At 38.9% G+C, this 26520-nt stretch overlaps 1 protein-coding gene across 1 annotated transcript; it reads right to left on the reverse strand.

Annotated features, from left to right (window-relative positions):
* Nucleotides 1-946: 946 nt before the first annotated feature.
* Nucleotides 947-25475, reverse strand: LOC126267254 (programmed cell death protein 2-like). The gene is made up of 5 exons (XM_049972290.1): nt 25354-25475; nt 25119-25230; nt 24633-24793; nt 19566-20366; nt 947-10266 (listed from the first exon to the last, which is right to left on the reverse strand). Exons 2-5 carry the CDS (start codon nt 25224-25226, stop codon nt 9984-9986), a joined length of 1353 nt encoding a protein of 450 aa, XP_049828247.1. The 5' UTR covers nt 25227-25230; nt 25354-25475; the 3' UTR covers nt 947-9983.
* Nucleotides 25476-26520: the final 1045 nt, after the last annotated feature.

Here is a 26520-nt window from a genome sequence, read left to right on the forward strand (position 1 = left end):
TTAAACTCCCTGCTAAAGTGAAACTTCTCTTAAATACCACCACAGTCTTATTTTGAACCTTACAACTGGTCTGAATTAGTCATTAGGTTACTTTGCACAAAAAACAATACTGTTTTCTGCAAAATTTTGTTATTGAGCGACACTACTATCACAGGTTCTCTAGTTCCACTTACCTAGAAATCTGTCATTTATCTAGATTTTATATTTACTATTCTTCTTATGACTCACTGAGTTTTTGTTTAAGTGTGACAAAGTGGAATGTGGGAATTTTATCAAATTCTTGCTCTTCATACACCACTCACTGCGTTAGTTGGTCTTACTCCTCATTACCTTGAAGAATATAATCTTCTTCAAGACATCTTCCCAATTCTCAAAGATACTCCGTATGTAAGCATGGTGCGTAGTCTTACGGCTGTACAAGAGTCTGACAATTACTATGGTACTATTCTTTTACATTGCTGCTGCATATTTGAGTGCCTTCAAGATTAAAGCCACCTAGAGTCTTAGCTGTTGCTGCATACAAGATGCTAGGACAGTATACTAAGGAACACTTCTCCAGCCTTTGGAGTAGGCGTGAAACCAGATGTCAAAGGAATGCAAAGGCATGCTGATAAAACAGGTCAGTAAAGCCCAAATGACAGAAGTTCTCAGGGAACTTAAAGAGAAATGTCTGGAAAAAAGGCACCATTGTTCTTGCAGAGTACAGTCAGATAAATTTAAAGAACTGGTATTAATCTCTTTTAGATTATCGACATTGGCACCATGATAATAAGATGACAGATTAGAGTACATATTAGTACATGTAGACAGTAACTTTTCTCTCAGTCTATATGTGAATGGGACACACTGGCTGAGTGTTATGTTTTATGGTGATCAGAGTATGACAAATTACTCAGTATGCAATTTCTGTTGAAGAGGATTTAATTACAATTATAAGTAGGGTAGATATGGATCATGAAGTAATTTATTGCACTGAAATTCACAATTAAATGTTCTGTACAATATTTTTTATATATAAACATAAAATGGAAATATCATCAAAAAATAAATATACATGGAACATAGTGACTAGAAATGATTTCACAAAACAAATACAACAATGTACATCAGGCAATTTACTTACACAAAACAATAAAATACTTTGGAGATCATTGTACGCCTGGATGCAAACAAAACAAAGTAAATGGTCCCTTAAGTCACTGAAACACAACAGGTATTAAGTAAAATAAGAAAAACACTGAATACAAACTACAATACACCATGTTACATTTTGGGGGGAGTATTGGACAATGTGTGAATCATTTACATTCTCATGTACAATAGTAAACTGGAACAAAACTTACTTTTCCCTTTTCTTTCTTTACAATTTAAAATTAAACAGCATATTCACTGTCTGTTGCCTAGTTACAACTACTTCAAGAAAGGGAAATGTCTGTAAGTTCATCTCTCAAACTTACATTAACATTTAATCAACAGAGCATGAAATGTAAACAATTTATTAATAATAATTTTTAACATAGACTTTGATCAGAATATTATAAACTATTTGTTTTACTCTTTATCCTTTACAAATAAATAATATGCCTGTCTCTTACAAAATGCATTGATTAACAAGCTTTACATTGGAACAGAGGTAAGATTTACCAAAGAGAGTTACAGACTAAACTATGTCAAACAATCCAATTTTATCACAGGTATTAATTTTTTTTAAGTATGTTCAGTACTCACTTTGCATAATTATGTAAATACGACAGGCTAACAACATTTTTAGCATTGATTTTAATTAACAGATTTGAAAAATTACAGCAGTGTTTTTCACCTGTTGTTCTGGGTTACCAAAATACTGATAAGTAATTTAGAGAAAACAAAAGATATTATAAGTACAGAACAGGATGTGAAGAAAAAGTAACTCTAAAACAAAAGAATATATTATTTGTGTGGATAATAAAATAGTTCATCTTCACTGAAATTAAAATCATGGTACAGAACGGAACAAACATGCAAAACTTTTAGCTAGCTCAAAATGACGTTGTATGACAAGTACAGGACTTAAATATAACAATTCAGTATCACAGATTCTAAGATTCCGGAGTATGTAACATTCTAAAGAGAGCAATTGACTAAAAGGATAAAGAATGAAGAAAAGAAATTGTCTATTTATGGGAGAAATGGATTAGAGAGTTAGTATAAAGAAAGGTTAGGGTTTAACATTCCATCAACATTCATTAGAGACTGAGCACAAGTTCAGGGAAGGAGGCGGAAGAAAATCAGCCATGCGCTTTCAAAGAAACCATCTCAAGATTTGCCTTAAGCAATTTACAGAAATCATGAGAAACCTAAAAATGGATGGCTAGTTGGGGACTTGAACCATCTTCCTCTCGAATTTGAGACCAGTGTGGTAATGAACCATGAACCTTGCCATGATGGAGAGGCTTGCATGCTTCAGCACGCAGATAGCCGTACCATAGGTGCAAACACAATGGAGGGGCATCTGTTGAGACGTCAGACAAACGTGTGGTTCCTGAAGAGGGGCAGCAGCCTTTGCAGTACCTTGTAACATCAACCAAACTGACTTTGCTGTGCTGGTACTGCGAACGGCTGAAAGCAAGGGGAAACCACAGCCATTATGTTTCTGAGGGCATGCAGCTTTACTGTATGGTTAAATGATGATGGCATCCTCTTGGGTAAAATATTAGCAAGGTAAAATAGTCCCCTATTCGGATACCTGGGCGGGGACTACTCAGGAAAACATCATTATCAGGAGAACCAAAACTGGCATTTTACAGACTGGAATATGGAATGTCTGATCCCTTAATCACATACGCAGGTTAGAAAATTTAAAAAGGGATAGGATAAAGTTAGATATAGTGGAAATTAGTGAAGTTTGGGGCAGGAGGAACAAGACTTCTGGTCAGGTGAATACAGGGTTATAAATACAAAATCAAATAAGGGTAATGCAAGGGTAGGTTTAATAATGAATAAAAAATAGGTATGCAGATAAGCTACTACCAACAGCATAGTGAGCATATTATTGTAGCCAAGATGGACACAAAACCCATGCTTAGTGCAGTAGTTCAAGTCTATATGCCAATTAGTTCCACAGTTGAGGGAAAGATTGAAGAAATGTATGATGCAATTAAAGAAATTATTCAGATAGTGAAGGGAGACGAAAATTTAATAATCATGGGGGACTGGAATTTGATAGTAGGGAAAGGAGGAGAAGGAAAAGTATTAGGTAAATATGGAATGGGGCAAGGAATGAAAGAGGAAGCCACCAAGTAGAATTTTGCACAGAGCATAACTTAATCATAGCTAACAGTTTGTTCAAGAATCACTTAAGAATAAGTATACATGAAAGAGGACTGGAGACACTGGAGGGTTTCAGATAGATTATATAATGGTAAGACAAGACAGAGATTCGGGAACTAGGTTTTCCAGGGGCAGATGTAGACTCTGACCGCAATCTATTGGTTATGAACTGCAGTTTAAAACTGAAGAAACTGCAAAAAGGTGGGAATTTACGGAGATGGGACCTGGATAAACTGAAAGAAACAGAGGCTGTAGATAGTTTCAGAGAGAGCATTAGGTAAAGACTGACAAGAACAGGGGAAAGAAATACACTAGAAGAAGAATTGGTAACCGTGAGAGATGAAATAGTGAAGGCAGCAGAAGATCATGTAGATACAAGGACGAGAGCTAGTGCAAATCCGTGGGTAACAGAAGAGATACTGAATTTAGTTGATGAAAAGAGAAAATATAAATATGCAGTAAATGAATCAGGCAAAAAGGAATACATACATCTCCAAAATGAGATCGACAGCAAAATGCCTAAGCAGGGATGGCTAGAGGGCAAATGTAAGGATATAAAAGCATGTATCACTAGGGGGTAAGATAGATATTGCCTCAGGGAAAAATTAAAGAGACCTTTAGAGGAAAGAGAACCACCTGTATGAATATCAAAAGCTCAGATGGAAAAACAGTCCTATGCAAAGACAGGAAAACAGAAAAGTGGAAGGAGTATATAGAGGGTCTATACAAGGACAATGCACTTGAGGGCAATATTATGGAAATGGAAGAGGACGTAGTTGAAGATGAGAAGGGAGATATGATACTGTGTGAAGAATTTGACATACCACTGAAAGACCTGTCGAAAAAAGACCCCAGGAGTAGACAACATTCCATTAGAACTACTGATAGCCTTGGGAGAGCCAGCCTAGACAAAACTCTTCCGCCTGGTGAGCTACATGTATGAGACAGGGGAAATGCCCCCAGACTTCAAGAAGAATATTATATTCCAATCCCAAAGAAAGCAGGTGGTGACAGCTGTGAAAATTACTGAACCATCAGTTCAATAAGTCACGGCTGCAAAACACTAATACGAATTCTTTACAGACACATGGAAAAACTGGTAGGAGCTGATCTCAGGGAAGACCAGTTTGGATTCCATAGAAATATTGGAACACGTGAGGCAATACTGATCCTACGACTTATCTTAGAGAATAGGTTCAGGAAAGGCAAACTGACATTTCTAGCTTTTGACAACGTTCACTGGAATACTCCCTTTCAAATTCTGAAGATGGCAGCTGTCAAATACAGGGAGCAAAAGGCTATTTACAATTTGTACAGAAACTAGATGGCAGTTACAAGAGCCAAGGGGCACAAAAGGGAAGCAGTGGTTGGGAAGGGAGTGAGGCAGGGTTCTAGCGTATCCCCGACATTATTCAAGCTGTATACTGAGCAAACAGTAAAAGAAACAAAAGAAAAATTTGGAGTAGGAATTAAAATCCATGGAGAAGAAATAAATACTTTGAGATTTGCTGATGACATTGCAATTCTGTCAGAGACAGCAAAGGACCTAGAAGAGCAGTTGAATGGACAGTGCCTTGAAAGGAGGATATAAGATGAACATCAACAAAAGCAAAATGAGGACAATGGTATGTAGTCTTATTAAATCAGTTGATGCTGAAGGAATTAGATTAGGAAATTAGACACTTAAAGTAGTAAATGAGTTTTGCTTTTTGGGGAGAAAAATAACTGCTGATGGTCGAAGGAGAAAAGATATAAAATGCAGACTGGCAATGCCAAAGAAAGTGTTTCTGAAGAAGAGAAATTTGTTAACAATGAGTATAGATTTAAGTGTCAGGAAGTCTGTTCTGAAAGTATTTGTATGGTGTGTAGTCATGTATGGAAGTGAAACATGAATGATAAATAGTTTACACAAGACGAGAATAGATGTTTTGGAAATGTGGTGATGAAGAATAATGCTGAAGATCAGATGGGTAGATCACGTAACTAATGACGAGGTATTGAATAGAATTGGGGAAAAGCCGAATTTGTGGCACAACATGACTAGAAGACAGGAAATGTTCTGAGGCATCAAGGGACCGCCAATTTAGAATTGGAGGGAAGCGTGGAGGGTAAAAATCGTAGAGGGAGACCAAGAGATGAATACACTAAGCAGATTCAGAATGATGTAGGTTGCAGTAGTTATTCGGAGATGAAAAGGATGGATAGAGTAGCATGGAGAGCTGCATCAAAGCAGTCTCTGGACTGAAGACAACAACAACAACAACAACAACAATGTGGTAATCACTGTGCCACCTCATTTGGTTTTTTACAGTTAGGAGTACACTACTACAGTAATGCATATTATCTGTTTAAAGTTACTACTGATAGCCACTAAACCTTGCTGTTATATTGTATTAGTATATGAATATGTTCTTCTCCCCCTAAGGAAATAATATTTTCTCAGTTAGTCAACATACTCAGGCCATAAAAAAAATGGTTTTAGGTGATGATTCTGGGTTAGTTCCACCTAAAAAAAAACTGTTTTGAGCTACAAAGACCGAAAGCTGTTCTCCAACATCTACATAATTCTCAATATAAAAAAGTTTTTAATGATAACTATTTTTGGGCTTTTAACTGATTTTTCACTGTATATTAAGAACAATAAATGGCAAAACTTTAGGAAATGAAGATAGCTGGAAGAAAAGTAAATGATATCAAATAGGATATAATATGGTTGTCAGAAGTGCAGTAAAAATGAAGACCAAATAGAATTCAAATTAGAGCGTATGTAAGAACAACATAAAAATTTAAAAAATGATTCTTCAGTCGGCAACTTTGTGGATGATACTAGAACTGACACAGGTCATAGACTTGGAGAATTTGTTGAGAAGATGAATATGTTTGTCCTTAACACATTACTGTAAAAGAAAACAGAACTGGACTTGACAAGGACCAAATGGAACTAAAAATGAAATTCACTAAACTTCATCAACCAAGAAAGAAACTGTACTGGATGTTGTGGACATAAATCAGTTGTGCATTACAAATGACTGCTAATGTGCAGAGTAAAATTGAGATACAGAGCGGTAAAAAACAGACTCATCAAGTAAGAAATCATAAATGTAGATTACGAGACATTATTTAAGGCGAAGGTGTGACATTTTAAATTATACAAGTTGAGCATCTGAGACAAAATATGTAGGATGATGATGATTAGTGTTTCAGGCCGCACAACAAAACATATGTAGGAGCTACACACACCCATACCGCTATTAGTTCAACAATGTGCACTGCATGTTCTGTAATTTTAGTTATAATGTCTTAAGACTCCTGTTTCCAATCATTTCACATTTTTATTTTCCTTCTAGGACTGCTCAATTACTGGTGTTTCAATCATTAGCAAACACACGCATTTAAACCCGAATAAAAATTTTAGTTTCATTTTCATATGGTATTTGGAGTGTTTATTTAAAAAATCTATGCTATTTATACTTTTTGTCCTGCAGTCACTTACAGTCTCCAATTCTTACAGTGTTTAATTAACCTAACCACAATCTTAACTTTTCTCGCTACCACTCACCACGTTAAATACTATGTTAACAACTATCTAACTTCTACTATTAAGTCACAAAGAGGGTGGTAAGTATGATGTTTGACAAATTATTGCGTAACTATGAAATGCTTTAAAAGAATAAAATATAGATCTGATCTGCAAAGTAATATCTCATTCTTGCTGCTTACAGGTGACAAATTTCATCAGCATGTTATCAATAAATATGCGCGAGAAACTGCGAGCATGCCAGCTGTCATACAAAAGACTTGACTCAGTCAGTACTGCCACACAAATTAAAATTTTACACTAAGATTTTATTTAAAGAAAACTTACAGATACTCCCCTTTTAAATCTAGACCTTTTCATTTACTGCATCAGGAGTAGTGACAGACATTTGCTGAAGCAAGACAGAAGACCACTATCACAAGCACTGAATTTACAAAAACAGTTAAATTAGTTTCCTGGATAAAATATTTCTACTTATAAATGTTATATGGCACTGAAAGTAAAGCTTAGTACTACGACATAGAAAAGGAAGCCAAAATGTGAAACAAACATTGTGATGATCAGTATCACCGTGAAGAGCATTGTATTTACTAAACATGAAAAATGTTGCAGTCTTTAAATTTTTATTTTCCATGATACGAACTCACTACTGATAAAGAAGACAATTATGGTAACATCTCTTAAACCACATCAAAAATAAAACCATCTATGCAATGATCATAAAGATTCCATAACTACCAAGAAATAAAATCTTGTTTTAGATATGTTCAAACAAATTGTAATGTCTTTTCTTTAAAAGACAACCAGATATCTACTAATTGTGTCAAATTGTACAAAACAGAGAGTAATTAAAGTATTTCATATCAACAACTATAAGAGAGATTTGAGTAGTGGGGTTTAAAAGAGAAACTATTTAACTCTTCCTCCCTCCCCAACCATCCACACACGAAATTGTTAAAAATATCTGATCTTCATGTGATTGTGCATACCTATAAAAACTGGAATGATTAGTTCCACACAAAAGCAAAAGTCTTAACATCTGTGCTGCAACTAAAATAAGATGCCAACACATAATGTCAAACAAGTCCTATTAAAACTAATGTATTGGTAACATGTATCAGAGCAATGCAAACAAAATGTTAGAATTCTGTATCCAACAACTTTCAATATGAGCAACAATGTCTGATTACAGGTTATTATTATTATTTCAATTAAAAAGATAAATATTATTGTTTCTGCTATATAATAATATTTTTTGGTATACTTTCATAAATTACCAATTTCACTATCACTTTCATGTGCCAAAGGGCCTTCTACTTGTCTAGTATATTATAGTTACATACATAAAATTCATAGTTTATCAATATAGCTCCTCCCACAATGATCCTTTTGCAGTACGATCTAGGTTTTTTTTGACTAGACGTGTTTCTTACGCTCCCTAGATGTTTATTATACATCACAGTATAGTTACAACAGGTTGAGCACTTTTACAGTTGTCAAGCAATATTTGACAAGTCATCAAGGATCATTCTGAAGCTCGTGGAAAAATTTTGTGCACTAAAATCATTATTTTTCTAATGCACTTAAGTTCCCATTGTCCATCAGTGCAGCACTTGAATTTGTTCATTCAAGTTTGGTGCATTACTGATTTCTTCCTTCAGGTAGCTTTTCGAGTCTATTATCCTCAAGATAATACAATGAACACTTTTACAATTTATTTACAAACTTTCTTAAGCCCTTCAATTATGTGGAGGGATTGACATCAGACAAAAATCCACCCATTCAGTCAGTAAAACATTAAATTCTAGCTACCATTCAATAAAATGGAGAACAGGTACTCTAGCAAGTCTAAATATACATTTTTTCTTTCCTAACGAATTTTAAGCTTTATAAATATAAACTGACTTCTGTTGATCATTACTAATACATGAATATGTTGCAGAATGAAATACCTAGATGTTTAAACATTATTAATCCATCTGAGAAAAAAATTCTAAAGAAAAAACCTCTCATGAAATCTTGTTCTATTTCTTGAAAAGTATTTTACATGCAGCTGGACAAGTGAGTCAGTGCCAGAACTGTTGAAACAGATGAATAAACTAATTATGTATTAAGCTACAGTACATTTATTGCTATTTGCTGGTTAAAAAAAATTCACACAGCTCACATAATAGCAAAATCGCATGAATGTCCAGTTCTTCATTTCTTTTTAAAATGACCTTTCAAACAAACACAACAACATAAAGAAAATCTCATTCTGACAATAATTAGAATCCATAACACTGTACTATAAATACTAATAATACATTAATTGTACAAGTATCCTGAAATTTACAGATCTGGAATCTACAGATTACAAAAGAAGAAGAAGAAGAAGAAGAAGGAAAAATGGGACACACTACAAGCAAACAGCAATAAAGACACTATTTTGGATACTTCATCTACTTTTAAGTTGTGGGAACACATTCCAATATGCATTTCTTATGTAAAAACTTCAATAATAATGTCATTTTAAAACAGTACTTTTTGTGAGTGAACAAGCTAATCAAAAGGCTGAAGTGTGCTAGATTTAGAGTTCACTTGGACTAGATTTAGAGTTCACTTGGATTGAAAAAACCAAAGCACAAGTAAAAACTTGTGTGCTGACAGATCCTTTAAAACAAATACAGTATATGGATATGACAAAACAGTCACATCCAGAAATACACACTTTTAACCACCCCATCCAACTAAAAGGTAGTAGCACATACTTTTTACCAATATTTGTGTCGGTATTATCTCTGTTTATACCTTCCAGTCTGAGATCTCAATATCAGGCTCTTGCACTGACATGCTTCACTTTGCCCTTACTCTCCCAGCTGCATCATCAGAGAGTATATGAGCCACTGTTTCTGAAAACTTTACTGGACATTAAATATCATGATATCACTTATCTAGGGAAAAAAAGAAAGAGTAAAGTCAGCTTCATATGGCAACAGATTACACCCAATGACAAATAATGGATAAAGAATTATTATGTAGACTAGGTTCATTGAGAAGGACTGGAAAACACTGTCTGGCAAAGGTATTCCTCACCTCTCAAAGTGTAAAGATAAAAGAATGCCTGTCAAAACTATACAGTGCTAAACCTGTTTTCCTAAATGACATTTTCAGACTGAACAATGATGCGCTCACTGCGGAATGAGTCTCCAGCGGACCAGCAACTGCGACGACACGTAAATATAAGCACAGTTCCATATTCTACATGGGAACTTGAAGACACACCTTCTCCTGAACAAGCTACTGTTAAACGTAGTCGAGGAATCAGTGTAGGTAGCAGCTGCAGCTCAAACATCATATCACCAAGACAATGTGAACACCTTGCTGGCGATTCATTCATTGGCTGCAGCAATAATGGCCCACCACCTTCTCGGCAATACCTGTAAGTTTAAAAAAATATAAAATTGTAATGTCTACAGTAATTAATATTTAACTGTTTCTATATGATTAAAACTGAGAACTTTATCTCTTTAATAAGAGTGTCATGATTGCTTCGTGTAAGAAACTATCCGAGCTGCCCTCCATGTTTACACAGAGTGTGGGAAGCAACATCCATGACTGGTAGCTCTTGAGCTGAACTGTGTCCCTTGAAATTAAAGTTGTGGATTTTAATTGTGCCACATTAGCTAATAAAAAGAACCTCGGGGCAAGGGAAAGAACGGACTTGTTGTCAAATGTAACGTAGATTTCTTCTGCAAAGGAAAATTATTATTACGAGCACCACAGGTCATGCAGGTCTCACTCTTGTCTGTGGAATTCTATCCCGACAATTGGCTCCTTGGAACTAAAATTCTCAATCAGCAGCAATTTTGAACAATCAGCACTCCAGTACAAACAACACTAGAATGTGACAGCACAATGTTGCTGTACCATAGTATTCACTGGACACAGTTCTGCGTGTTGGTTGAATTTGTAATACTACTACAGTTTTAAGAGTAAAAAACATTTAAACATCCATTCTTCCTCCTGTTTATCAAGTTTTATTAGCTCATCAGACAAAATGTTTCATCATCCTTAAAAATGTGCACTGGTTCCTTTGGAATGCTGTACAGTTGGGTGTACCTGGCAGTTTTGTAACCCTCCATCTCTTATGCTGCAAGTCATGGTAGTTAATTGGGGGGAAGGGGGGGGGGGGGGTGCCAGTTGGTTGTATTGGAGGTGTGCAGGCAAATGGGTGGACTTCAAGACCTGATACAATGGCTGAATGGAGCTACCCTGTTTAGGCAGGTACATAAACACACAGTGAAAGAAGTTGCCCAATTTGATAGTGTATCAATGCAGACTGTGCAACTTGTCTACATGGAATTGTATACCATTCACAAGCATGTAACATGTACATAACTGACAGAGACTGGAGACAAATGTCACACCGTGTCAGTGATAATTGGTTTAGAAACTAAGATAATTTCTGTTACCAGTGAATATACATCCATCTAAATCAGTTTCCAAATGAACAATTGAGAAGGAAATTGCATGCAATTGGCATTTGGAGTTAGGCAAAATGCCATTGCTCGTTGCAGCACATAAAGCTGCAAGTTTTTTATGGCCAAAACAACAAATAAGATACAGTGTGGGGCAAATAAAAGTGGCCCAGATGAGTGGAGACGATTGGACATGAATGTATGCATGTAACCAAAACCATCACATGTACACTCACCATGTGATTTCCACACTGGTTCAGAGCACAGTAGCGGCTTTGTCAGCATGAGTGGTGCAGTGCAGAGGAGATGATGGTAATCACAGTGGAGCAACGGGTGTTCAGTGTGAAAGTTACATGACAACAAAGTCATGGAAACAGTGCGGTCAGTTGTTGCTGAGAAGTTTAATGGTGTCAAAGTGCTAGCAAAGAATGCCACACAATCCTTAGTCTGAAAATGGTGTCAGACAAGATCTGTTTTGAACAAGTCAAAAAACATTGAAAAATGTGCCCACACATCAGAAAATGTGGCTGTAGTTCAGCAGAAAATACCCTTCAGAGTCCCACAAAATCAACCCAACGCATCTCACAAGAGACTGGAGTATCAAGTCGATCATGTGGATGAATACTCTACCTGCACCTACACATGCATCCGTACTGAGTGTCTGTTGTTCACGCATTAAAACTAGCATAAGCTCCTCAGCACCTCCAGTTTTGTGAGTGGCTGTTCACTGAGATAATGAATGGCTTGGATAGGGATTTGTTCTTTATGCCGCAAGAAGCCCAGTTTCACCTGAATGGTTATTTCAGCTCACAGAATCACAGGCTCTGGGCACCAGAGAATCTGTATAACTTCCACAAAACACCATGACATGATCATAAGGTTGGGTTTGGTGTGCAGTGTCTGCACAGCACATTATTGTTCCCATCTTGTTTCATCGGACACTGACTTCAGCACATTGCATTGCCAACATTTTGAAACCATTTGTGGCAGCATTAACACAGGAGGAAAAGATCTACAGTTACTTTCAACAGGATGGAGCAACTGCCCTTACATACAGCCAAACCTTGGAGCACATTTACACAATCTTCATGCCTGACAGTCGTTAGCAAAGGTCATGGCCCCAGCTGGCCACCCACGTCACATGATCTGTCAGTGTGCAATTACTTTGTGTGGGGAGTCCTGAAGCCTAAGGTGTATCACAACCACCCTCATAGTCTTCAAGAATTGCAGTAGAACATTTTGGATGAGTTTGAAGCAATTCCAGCCCAGTTTCGATTTGCCTTCAGCAACTTGCTGACCAGAGACAAAAAGTGCCAAGAGATGAATAGTGGTCACTTTCAACATCTGCTATAGTGAGGTTAGTACCGTATTTCCAGTCCTCTGCTACGTTTATTTGTATCCTGGAACTCAGTTCTCCAAGCCACTTTTATTTGGCCTACCCTGTAGTAATTGACTAGAGGCATGTAATGTGCTCCAACGGATCACAATTTTGGTAGTCTCCGAATGATGCAATGTGCTACAACGGATCACAATTTTGGTAGTCTCCGAATGATGCAATGTGCTACAACGGATCACAATTTTGGTAGTCTCCGAATGATGCAGCGATCAAGTGTACTAATGGCATTTAATCTACAGTGTGTGGTTCACACTGCAGGTGGATCTGTGAGGCTTTGGTGGTGTTTTTTCATACCATGGTTTAGGCCCATTCATTCAGGTTACTATGAACATGAACCAGGAAGTTAATGTCAACATTTTTGTGTTAGGTGTTGCTCTTTCTTCCAGATTATGTCGTGGATGACAACAGCCATGTTAACAGGGCTACACACTTACATTCATTGTTTGACAAACCATGAAAAGAATTTGTGCAACATGTTTTTCCAAGTAGAAATAGTAACTTCACATATGAAGTACAACCTAGTGACTTAAGTCTTGATCTCTCTATGCTTCAAAACCAGTGAATGCAGACCTAATACCTACAATGCCAGTCATACTTGACTATAAGATTTATGAAAACACCAAAGTGCAAAATGTTTGGGAGTTGGTAACCATACCAAGTGCACTATGATTCTTGCTTGTTATTACAGTGAAGACTGTTTTTGATAATGCTGAACAGTGTATTACTTACTTCTCTGTGCAATTCACTAAAAGTGTGGCAACATGGGTGACCTTACTAATTTGTTATGGGAGCCAGTTGGTGGAATGTAGCAACTAGAAGCAACTGTATCAAAGACAGTCAGTGTCTTTATGTAGATGGATAGTAACTGTTTCCAATGTGGTTGAGGTTTTGGTAGTCGTACATGCAATACAGAACAAAATTATGATTAAAACTTGCTCACAATGAGGCATATCACTGAACATAAGTTACAAACAACTGTGGAGCTAAGACTACATAAAGTGGTATCAAAAGTCAATTAGCAGATTGATCAGATTGCATGCCTACCTTTACATTCTAGTAACAATTTCACTACCAGAACCTTTCCAGGCTGGTGGCAATCTCCAACCTCTGATCACCACAATTAACACGAGTACAATGCAAGGAACTGATCTAGAAGAGGGTAACATGATCTACTAACTTTTTTGTCTTGTTTTCACTAAAAGGATTGCTCTAAAAATAAATAGAATCCACAGAACCTTCTTAAGTGGACTGCCTAATCTATTGTTAACAGAGGAATGTGACCACACTTTCATTGTATTCCATTGGAAAAATTAGCATCTATGAACAAATTACAACCAATTCTGGGCATGATCCTATTTGAAACAGTATTCTCTTGCCTTCTTCTTTAAATGTTGTTTTCCACAAAAAAAGATGTGGAATGCAATAAACCCAGAGTATTCTTGGCTCAGTTAAAATTTAATTTCTGATTTTTCGGTAGACTTAAAGCAAACAGTTGCATGTAAGCAACAGTGGCAGCCTATTTATGAGTAGTGCTTGTGTGCTTGTGATTCCTGTATAGTTGGTTTAATGGGGGAAGACAAAAGAATTAATATTTATCAAGCAATTTTTAAAGTAATAAATATTATGAAAAGTATAGATTGCTACTCACGGTAAAGATGGCATGTGGAGTTGCAGACACGCATGACAAAAAGACTGTTACATATAAGCTTTCGCCCAAGGCCTTCTTCGGAAAAGAGAAATGCACACACATTCACACAAGCAAGCAGTTGTCACACGACAGCTACCTCCAACCACTCTGGCCAGACTGCAACAGAAACACACTGAATGGATGCGGCGGGGAAGGGATACCACGGTACAGATGGGAGACAGAGGATTTGGCAGTGGGTGGCAGAGCATGCAGGGACTAGAGGCAGTAGGTAAGGACTGCAGAAACAGTGTTGGTAGGCTATAGAGGAGGGAGAGTAGTAGGGGAGAGGAGAATGGGGGAGCTGAAAGAAGAGGAGCAGAAGAGGGTAGAAGACTGGTGGTTGTGCTGGCAGAAAGCAGCGCACAATGAGAGTGAGGGGAGGTGCATTGTGAGGAGCTGACAGGACAGATGGGGTAGAAAAAGTTGGGTGGAGGGTGTGATAGCAGTTTACCATAAGTTGAGTTGAGGATGATTTCAGAGATGGAGAATGTGTTCTAACAGTAACACCCATCTGCGCAGTGCGAAAAAGCTGGTGGTGGAGGGGAGGACAAAAATAGTCCAGGTTGTGAAGCAATCATTGAAATCAAGTATGTTAGATACAGCTGCAGGTTGTGCCACAGAGTAATACAATTTGCTCTTGGACACAATATGATGGATGCCATTCATCCTAATGGATAGCTGGTTGTTAGTCATACCAATATGAAAACTGATCGATGAATGCAGAAGAGCTGGTACATAACATGGCAGTTTTCAAAGGTTGCCCTGCCGCAGATGAGACAGGATAAGCAAGTGACAGGACTGGAATAGGAAGTGGCTGTGTGTGTGTGTGTGTGGGGGGGGGGGGGGGGCAGGGGGGGGGGGGCAGGGGGGGGGGGGGGTTGAGTTGGTAGGTGAATTGGACAAGTCTTTCACCTCGGCCTTCCACAGTGATATGATCCCCTTGGCAAGGGGCTGGGATTGCGAGTGGCATGAGGATGGACAAGGATGATGTGGAAGTTGGGTGACAGAACACCCTTTTCAGGAGGGGTGGGAAGCTCCAGTAGTTTCTGTCCAGGATGGTATTGGATGATGAAAGGGCACTCCTTTGCAGCTGGTTCTTGGCAGTAATTGGAGTACTGGGGTGGGGGATATGGCACAGGAAATCTGTTGGACTAGGTCTTGGGAATAGTGGGTCTGTGAAGGCCTTCATGAGATCTTCAGTGTACTGGGCAAGTGACTTCTCGTCACTGGGCATGCTGTTCCCGGGTGGCCAAGCTTTATGGGAGGGATTATTTTGGTGTGGAATGGATGACAGCTGTCAGAATGTAGGTACTGTAAATGGTTGGCAGATTATATGTGGACAGAGGTGTTGTTGAGGCCATCAGAGAAGAGGTGGTCAACACTGGGGAAGGTGCCATGCTGGGTTGCGGAGAACAAAGTGAAGAGAATGTGAGGAATGTGTTGAGGTTGTGAAGGAATGGTGGTAAGGGTGTCCTAGCCCTGGGTCCATATCATGTAGATATCATCAATGAACCTGAACAGGACCAGGGGTTTGGGGTTTTTGGATGCTAGGAAGGTTTCCTCTAGATGGCCCATAAACTGGTTGGCTTAGGAGGAAGCCATACTAGTTTCATGATGTGTCACACATTTGTTTTTATATCTTCCCTTCAAAGGAGTAGTTATGCGTTAGGAGAAAGATAGTAAAGTGTACGAGGAATCAGGCAGTGGGTTTGGAGACTGAAGGACGTTGGGAAAGGTAGCATTCAACACGGATAAGACTGGGCATGAGGGATGTCCGTGTGTAGGGAAGTGGAATCAACAGTGACAAATAGGTATCGAGGAAGCATAGCAGTGGAGATGGTGCCAGAGTCGGTGAAGGAAGTGGTTGGTATCTATGATGTGGGAGGCTAGATTTCAGGCAATTGGTTGGAGGTGTTCGTAAATGAGAGCAGAAATTCCATCAGTGGGAGCACAATATCCAGATACAATGAGGGGTCCAGAATTGTTGGGTTTGTTGTTTTTAGGGTGTTTGCATAAGATAGGCATGCAGGAATGAGGAGCAGAATTGATTTATGGCATACTTTCTGGCGTGGGCTAATGCTTTAAAGCAAGGATTGGACATTATGTTGGACTTCTGTGAAAGGATCACTCTGGAAGAGTTTACAGGTGGAGGTGTCAGATAACTGGCAGAGGCCTTCCACCAGGCAGTCACTGTGATTCATAACGACAGTGGTGGAACCTTTGCAGGTAGGATGATAAGGCCAGGACATTTTTTGAGATTGCGTATGGCTGTCCTTTCTTCTTCTGAAATGTTGGTGTTCTTAGGAAGGAACTTGGGGAAGAATGGTAAGCCCAAGTTGGAAGTAAGAAACTCCTGGAATGTGACCAGGTCATAGTTAGGTGAGAGGTGGGGATATCATGGTTGGATGGTAGTGTAAAATGGGAGAGGCAGGATTCATTATTATGATGATTATGTGTTTAAAGGCACCAAACTACTGGGTCATTAGTCCCACCATTTCATGAGTGAAACACGTAAAAAGGTAAAAATCAAAACAAGGGGGACTTGGCTGCTCCAACTATATAAGCAAGTCAAAGAGGTAACTCAGGCAGCATCTTGCACAAGAGTGTTGCAAGGCACAACAAGGTAGGAGGGTAACCTGTGGCTGCATGTGGGGTACCTGCTGCAGGGGGAGCTCTTCCCCTCACAACCACCCCTAACACTGAAAGTAGAGGAGTATTATAGTTTAGAGCAAAATCTCCCCCCTCCCCCTTAGGAAATGCAATATTTTCGTAGTGGTTGTGTCATCATATGCAAGCATCTGAGGTAGTTAGGTAGTAAAGCTGAGAGCATGCTGCACACCAACTAGCAAGATGCACTCAACAAGAACACGTGCTACAGTCAGTAGACTCCACAGCTACAGGATGACGAGCCTCCCAATGCAGAAGGAGCTCATTGGTGTGTCTCCAAGAGGCCTGGAAAAATGTATGCCAAACAGTAATGGACCTTTTAATCGCCCTCAACTTGTTTTGGGTCATAGTAGCCTGTCATTCCAATTCCCAGACCCTCACAGTATTGCATCAAAGTTGTAATCATAAGTCAGTGCCCAGTATTGTGAAGTCTGTAGTTGTCTTTAGCTAGAAGGTTGACAAGTTCAATTCCTGGAATGCCTATGTGGCTCAGTGTCCAGATGATGGTCACTGTCTTTGCAGAGGCACAGATGTCAATAGGTCTTGGAAGTTGGTGACCAAATGATTTTTGGCATAGCACAGGGATATGACTTTTAAGCAACTCGTGGAATCACTACAAATCAGAAAGTTTGTTGTGGTCAGGGACTTAACATACCACAAAACCTGAGATATGGCAACCAGGCACTGCAGGCACTCAGCAGAGAGTGCTTCTCATGCCCCCTTGCACGTGCAAAAGCATAACCAACCCTGGTGCTGACTTTCGATCTGTCCACGTAAATGGATACGTAATTAGAATAACTGTGGAGGATCAAACAAAACAGTTGTTGTAGAAGGGTGGGATCAGCATCCTTCTAGGGGCCGCAAAAGAGGTCCATCCACATCACAGGATAGGGCCACAAGGGAGTCGAGATGAAGCTCTAGAAACACAGACTGAAGGAGGTTGGTTGATGTCCCTCAGTAGAATGTCGAGTCGAATTCCAACTGGTCTACCCAGTTCCAGCCAATGTGCAAACAGTCTGAGCTGTTGGTTGTGGAACAGAGTTGATAGACATGGTTGAGTAGGCATCTGACAGATTGTGAAGCTCATCAGTTAAAGAATGGCAAAAGAGAAAAAACATGACTGCTCCTTGACAACACAAACTCATCCATCTCGTGAGATCTTAATCGAAAAGGACACATTCATGAAAGTGATATTCCTCTCATCTAGCACAACCTCATTATTACAGCTCTTGGGTCAAGATGTTATAGAGAGGTTCAAACAGTTTTACAGAAAAGAACTCTCGTGTTGTTATTGTCAGAAAGAGAAGTGGACGCAGAATGAAGTCTGTCAAGAAATAAAAATACTGATTTGGGAAATGTGCCCTACATGATCAGACCAGCATAGGATAGTGTAAAGAACAGAATTTGAAAAACGGCTGGAATAAAATTTTGGGTATGGCGGAAAGTCCTCAAAATCTAATTTAAAATGATGAACAGATTGGTGTGTCCAAAATGTTCAATATGCAAAAAGAACTCAATTGCCATGACACTCAAGAAAGATGAGTGCTGATGATGCAGATACAGGGCACTAAATCTTGCAGGATATTGAAATTGTAAACCTTGTCACTGATAAAGCTGAAGCAGCCAGCATCTCGTCAACTAGTGGTCCAGAAAATGAACGTGACAATATTCTGGCTGCTTCTGAAGCATTTACTTGTTCACATAATGTCTTCCGATGGTTTGAAGCTCAAGATAAAAGTGACCACTATCAGATATCTGCCCCCCCCCCCCCCAAAAAAAGTGCATGACTTACCTGCTTGAAAGCTGGTAGGCTTGCTTAGACTGACCATACTTAGATTTTTTTAATTATTCCTATATATACATACTGTACATGCAAAATGTATATCTATTACATATTTTTGTATACTAGGCAGTACTACACACTCTTACTGTACTTGACTTTGTAATAATAAAAGAGATTAACATTGTTATAAATATACTTAATTTTTAATGGGTAAATTAGTAAATAAAAGTATACAGTTCGATTATCCAAATAAACCTGTTTTCTGAACACCCATGTCCCTCAATTAGTTTGGATAATCAACACTCTGCTGTAGAATTGACCACACCTTGTCTCAAAACACTCACTGAAGATAGCATTGTGTCCACAGTGCTAGAGGAATGGCGGCCCCTCTGCACCCATCAGGCTGAAGTGCCAAACTTGACCTTTTCTCTCACAAAACCAGTAGTGTTTACGTTCCCACTACCTCGACCCCCCCCCCCCCCCCCCCCCTGCCCCGCCACTTCCAGTTTCACAATGCCTCTATCAAAACTTCTGTAACTTCTCCACATGTGAACCCACTGTGTACATGCTTTATAAAAAAAGTTTGATGGCATGTAAGAACTGATAAATATGGATTGCAACAGGCTAGTGACTGTTGATAAATTGCTTACTTATCCATAGTCTTAAAAATGACTAATTTCAAAGAGACATTTTATATTTTTTGCCATTTAGCAAATAAAACTTACCTTATAATCTGACCTGGATTACGCTGTATGCGAAGCAGGAACTGATGGAACATTTTATCGCCATGGGCTGGAATACTTTTTTCATATTTTTCTTGTGTTAACTGGTCACCTTGACCCATGGAAACCATTTTTTCTTGCTCTGGACTAAATGAACCTTCCTCACTATTTTGCTGATACTCTTGCAACAATTCTCGGACATGTTCTGAAAGAGGTGTAATTGATGGCGAACCACCCAAATTCTCCTCATCAACACTTATGAAGTAGGGAGTAAATTCAAGTGAACAGGATGATGGCATTCGTTGTCCACTTGCTTCACTTGAGTTTCTGAGAACTGCTGGCAAAGGTGCTGTTTCTTGCAGCAATGCTATAAGGTCATGTTGAGGGGCTGTCGGTGTATCGATGCTGACCACTTCACCTTCATCTCCTTCAATCTCTGCTGTAGCTGCTGGGGAAATGAGACATCCAACAGCTCCTCCTTCCTGAATTCCTGCTCCGCCCTTCAGTTCTCCACAATTGGCATTCCTTTCATCGAGGTTCAGATTCCCAAGCTGCATTCTCAAGTCACACTGATTATCTTCCATTTCATTATCATCATCTGGCACATGTTCACAGCTCTCCACATTTTTTATGCAAGCTATTACATTACCATTTTCTTCATTGTTATTAACATTGTTGTCATCATCCCAATCATCAGCCTCTTGGCACCAGTCAGTAGTAGTTCCAGTATTGACAGTGACTGCCGGTGAGGCAACACCAGGATCAGAAGCAGTATCAACTGTTTGGCTACGCACACAGATCCAGCTGCATACATAAGAAATAGAAGTTACGGGGCAATACACTGTAGGAATGAGACTTATTCTACAATATATGTCGTTCTCTTCAAACACAAAAATGAAAGAGCTCTCTTTAGATAACATAAAACTGTCCAGCCAGTTTGTGCTATGTTGTGTGTGGTAAGAATACACTATGACACCCAATAACAATTATACAATAAAAATTATTACAGACTAAGTATTCAAGCAATCTCCATGAACAGAATATGATGGAATATTTTCTTCCAATCACCTAATCAACTAATGAACTTCTCGGCATGTGTCTTCTTCCTTGGCTACGTTATGCTTTACATTGTAAAGTTCTGAAATATTACACTTTGTAACTCAAAGGGTTGTTAAGCCCTCTCGCTCCCTTTCGCCTTCACTATTCCTTGCTAACTACTATCTAGAGGACATTCAAAAGGGAATCTAAGGCCTATATTGTTATGCAAACATCTAATCCTCAACTCTTAATTTGCAGTAGAACTATGTACACCAAATTTTATGAAAATTGCAACACAGGCAAGAATGATCAAAATAAACTCAAACTTGATAGATGTGTAGAACTGAAAATTACAGAGAGATGGAGTGCACATACACCAAAAAGCACCCTTTTCGAGTGACTGGAAATTTCAGTGTCACATTTGAATGAATGTCAAATGAAGGGGAACTGTGAAACTAAATTGTCATTACCCCTGCATCATTAATGACTAGTTCAAAAGATGAACAACAGACCTGACAAATTTTGGGTCAACCAAAAGTTGTGCCTTTGGCCCAATTTAACTTTGTTGTGTTGTGTCATTGTGCTGTGACACCTTTGTAATGGATATTTGTTTGCAGAGTACATGTTGGAGTAAGCAGTGGTACACTATAGTGTAGGATGATTGCGTTTATAATCTGTTTGTGAGTGACTTTACTGTGACATTGGATTTATTGGTGATTTCGGAGGTGGTAGTCGTTCACTTGTCCATAAGTTATTTTATATTTTAATCTTGTTAGTTACTGGCTATGAATTAGTTTTCGGTTTTCGAGCTGTTAGTTTGTCATTTGAAATTTGCTCATCTGTGGAATTTAATTGTGTGTGTTCTTCATGGATCTAATGACTAAATTCAAGTCATTTAGTAGTGGCAGCTATGGACAAGAATATGGCTGCGACTATAAAATTTCCACGTTATCTGGCTTCACCGGACAGCAAGAGTTTTCATCAGTGCAGCCAACTGACAAAATTCAAGAAAGTTGCTGCTTCTTGAACCTGGGACCACTACATGTGGTAGCATCATCATGGTAACGTTTAGAGGTCTATTGGGGATTGGGTTTCTGGTTCAAGAAATCTAGCCTGGCCATAACAGATACTGTTCTGCTAACTTATTATTGGTGTTATCATTTGTCTGTCTGGTTTTTTTCACATGAGATGAGCTTCAGGGGTAGGCACAACTGAGATTGGTTTCCTTTTTTCATGAGATTCCTTCACAGTTTATAGAGTATAGGGTGATCTTTATGAGAGGCCTGGAGGAGGGGGGCGGGGGAGGGGTCACTGCAGAAACTGGTGAGTCACACTTAGGAAAGACTAAGTATGGGAGGAGTGATCGGCCTGTGGGGAACATGGTTGGTGGGGGGGGGGGGGGGAAGTACCCTGACGTGGTTTTAGGGTGGTGGGGAAGTGTACAAAATGGGTTTAGGTTGGTTCAGTAAAAGAACATATTTAACAGCATTTAACTATTGTTTCAGATACTTTTTCTTAACCACGGATCTGGGTACTATGGGCTTTTGACATTTAACAGTGAACCATAGCATAAAGGTTAAAGATCATGCAATGGGAGCCTGTGCCGGTACCATAGTGCGTTATTGGGGACTGTGAAGTCTGTTACAGAGATTGAGAAGAGGTGCTATTCTATTCTGGTTTCATCTTCATGAGCATTGCTGAGGAAAGAAAGTGCTGGAAAATGGTATTTCAACGTCTCTTGAAGCTTGTGGGGAAAATGTACATTTCGAAGGTAGGCAGTTAAACATGTGAGAGGGAAGGTATTGTTTAATGTGGATTGGGGCATTGTGGAATGGAGTGTGCCCTCCTCCCCCCTCTTTCTTTTTAGGGCAAGGGGGACAAAATTACACTTGTGTTAATGCGTTTTGTTTGAATTTAATATTATTTTTGTTTGTATGTTTTTATGTGGGTACTGGATGGGAATGGGTATCAGTTGGCTGGTGGGAAGAGGAAAAAGGGGGGGGGGGGAAGTTATGGTTAGGGAGGTGTGGGTCTTAGTAATGGTTGTGTGTGTGTGTGTGTGTGTGTGTGTGTGTGTGTGTGTGTGTGTGTGTGTGTGTGTGTGTGTGTGTGAATTAATCTGTTAGCTGACTGAGTGACAAGTATGTTCTTATGGTTTTTTGGTCTTTATATATGTAAGAAATGTAGTGTGTTTGTTTATGTATATAATTTTCTCTGAGATATGAGTATTGAAATTTTTGTTGAAGTACTTTTTTTTTTTTTTTTTTTTTTTTACACATTTTCAGTTTTCAGTTGGTAGTTGAACTTCACATTTATTAGTTTATATTGGAGGATCTCATGGGATGTGGCCTCATTAGGTTTAGAGATTAGTTACTTGTGACAGTTATGGTTTGGTGGCATCCTCACCTGAAATTAGTGTTCAATGTGCTGAAGGTATGTGGGAGTTGCTGGTATTGTGGGCTTCATTTGAGCTATATAGCTCAAATGAAACTTTCAATACAGAGTTTTGGATTTATGTGTGGGTTCGTGATATCACAGTTCAAAATCAATGTGCGGTACTGCGATTATCAGTAATACTGAAAATTTTGATTGCCACACCATGCCACTCTGGTTCATATAGAGCTTCCTGCTATCTACTTGTGGAACCAGTATATATAGATGAGGCTCCTGGACTGTACAATGTGCCCAGTATACAGTATAACTGCAGCCTTGTCCACAAGTTTGTAAAGGTCATACATCTACATCATTAATGTTGGCTTAACAATGGAATATAACACTGGTGTGGACTTGTCTGTATCAACATTATGTTGCAGATGAGTTTAGTAACAGATATACAATTGCATCAGATTCTGTTGACACTAAATCACAAACCTCTCAGACTGCAATGGGCACAGGACATGATAACTGGCAAGCTGAGTGATGAACTTTTAGTGTTTCTTGAAGAGTCCCAAATGAATCTGTCTCAGAATTGTGATCACACTGTGTTAATTGCCATCATGCTGACCAAAATCTGTACATTACATTTTAAAGTGCCAGAAGAAGAAACATCTAGTATGGTAGTTTGAGATGTCACCAGGTAGAGAACTTATTTATAATGAGATAAACTGAATAGCAATACCAAGGAGAGGTAAGAGCAAGAGAGATTGCCTCATTTTTGGACGACTCCACATGCCACATTCAAGGTGAGCCGTGACTGGCCACAGGAGTTAAGAAAGTTTAAAGTCTTTCTTCAAACAACCAAATGTCCCTCCACAATGGATATAGTGAACAACAGGTACTGTTGGTTCCCTGGTCTGCACATTTGCCTGACTGAGAAGTACATGAAATATGCTTGGAATTTCGCTCATCAACTTGTACACTACTGCCCTCCAGCAATCAGTGCTGAAGTGGACTGAAAGTGCCTTGGAACACATTTTAAAAAAATTTCTTTGTTTTCATTTCACAACATTCAGAGGTGTTGACTGGCACAGAAATTTCAAAGTCTGACATCAAGTACCATACGCTTTTGTATCCCAAACACTTGTGTATTGTTGTGCGCCTAATTTTTGTACAGAGGGCATTTCAGTCAAGTGTATCTATCCTTCACAGTGTTGCAATATTCACAAATATTTGCAGAAATCATATCCACTCAAACGATATTACTCCCATATACAAAATCAGAAAATGCAACATTGACTATGTCAACAGGGTGAGTCTGTCAACAAAGAAGTCCCTTTCACACATACAAAAAATCACAACCTCAATGTAATCTTCAACAAAAATACAATATTTTCTGCTTTTTGAAGTAATGTATTCTATACACACTCATCACGCGCGTACTTTAAAACGATAAAAAGAAAAATTACTCCTTATATAGGCGACATAAGTAAAAACAAAACTTGACACGCATACGCTGAGAATACAAATTACGATGTAAGTTCGTCTTCTTTCGCGCCCATGTTCACCAGTCTTTGGAAATCTACCAGCCACCCGAAATTCTAGATGTCAATATGTCTATTATGACCTAATGTACATCTATAACAAATATCTCACCTTTCGCTTTGATTCCAGCAGTTTGGATTTATGCAACCAAAAATATATAAAGTTCTGTGGTACGGAGAATTTTCGAGGGGAGCATAAATCTGTACGATCAGTGGAAGTACGAGACCACACAACTGACACGACGGAGTCGGAATTCCATCGCATGGCCAATCCTTAAAGTAAAACAAATTATAATTTCACTCAAGATTCACAGAGACAAGAGACACTGGCATTAAAGTAACTGATTCTTTGACAGTTATTTCCACTGGAGATTCACAGAGACAAAGTGCCAGGGTCATTAAAGCAACTGATCCTTTGACAGTTATGAGAAAAAAACAAAACTGCGCAATGATATACAACATAAATAATATTCACAAAAAAAAAACGCATTTGACAAGTACTGCGTATCACCGCAGTACTTAAATATCTCATTACCACCAGCCAACAACGTATGTATTCACTAAAATTAATTTCAGAACTTATTAAGATGGTACGCACCGGTTTACCACCGATTTTATTTGTTGTAAAATTAACAAAAGACTTGTGTTTTTCTGTGATTATCTCATCTTCGAAACCCAATAAAACCCTACCACCTTTCCTGGCCATTTTCCTGCAACATAAAATATTCAGTACAAAACAAACACAAATTCCGTCTGCAAGGTCAAAGACTAATAACTACAGATATGTCAGTGGTTACAAAATGCTACGCTGTTTGTCAATATTTTACACTCACAATCTGAACGCCTAACCAACCGCAAGTAGCGGTCTGCGCAAATATTTGCACACATGCCTGCGCAAGCAACAAATCGCTGAAAATGTGGTATATTTACATGACACAAGTTCCAATCAACTGCTCGCCCGACATCTGTCGGTATAAAAATGCTATTGTGGGAACAAGAGACCGTCCAGAAAACTGCATTGTTTGTTGCCCTTGAATGAGTAGCTGATTTCGATAGTTTGAATTTTATTTTTTGTTTTTCATTTTTTGTTTATAGCTGTACTTCCGACGTTACTCATAATAGTCAAATGTCTTTAAGTATATCTGGGTTTGATTTCTGACCTATATAATTGGTGACCCCGAAAACAAGTTCTAACAACATTTTTTTTTTTTTTGGATTACATACATTAAACATGGAGGGCGCAAATAATTTTTTGCAAATCATTGGTGACGAGGTCCTGTAACTGCAACAAGATATTGAAATTTTAGAACAGTCGACGCTGAGAAACGACAGCAAGACGGACATGACGTGATCACAAACTCCAGCGATAACTACAGCGCCGCGAGCGCACACCAGCGCCGAAAATTTTCCTCGTGCAGATTCGTCCGCGCCAACTGCGCCGCGCCTACAATTGCAGGCACCTCCATTTACGCCTCCACAACCGAACATATGGTTTGCGATCTTGGAAAGCATTTTCGCACAACTATGAATCACAGAGGACTGTGAACAACTTATGCCGGCAATTCCCCATCAACAAGAATATCACGCCCTGAAGACTTCGTTAATCACTCACTGCCCGAAGCTACCCGAACAGAGGCTCTCACAAATGCTTTACCAGGCGAAACGTGCAGACAGAAACCCGTCATAATTCTGGAGACATCTACGAGTGATAATGGACTTTAGTGTAATATATAATGAGCTGCTGCTACATATCTGGTGACAAAAGCTTCCATCTCAAGTACAGTTGACATTAATAGCACATGAAGGACAATCATTGGATAAATTCCTACAAGTAGCCGATAGAACATATGTCACACTGGAGTCAACAACTTTGGCATGTGTAGCAGCGACAAATACTAGTGCCACAACAGAAGGTGACAAACATCACAGTTTTAGGTGGAGTAGATGTTGAATTGTGCCACCGCATCTTGTCGACAATCACCAGACATCGCTGGGGAACT

The sequence above is a fragment of the Schistocerca gregaria genome, chromosome 1 (assembly GCF_023897955.1).
Source record: "Schistocerca gregaria isolate iqSchGreg1 chromosome 1, iqSchGreg1.2, whole genome shotgun sequence".
NCBI classification, from domain to species: domain Eukaryota; kingdom Metazoa; phylum Arthropoda; class Insecta; order Orthoptera; family Acrididae; genus Schistocerca; species Schistocerca gregaria.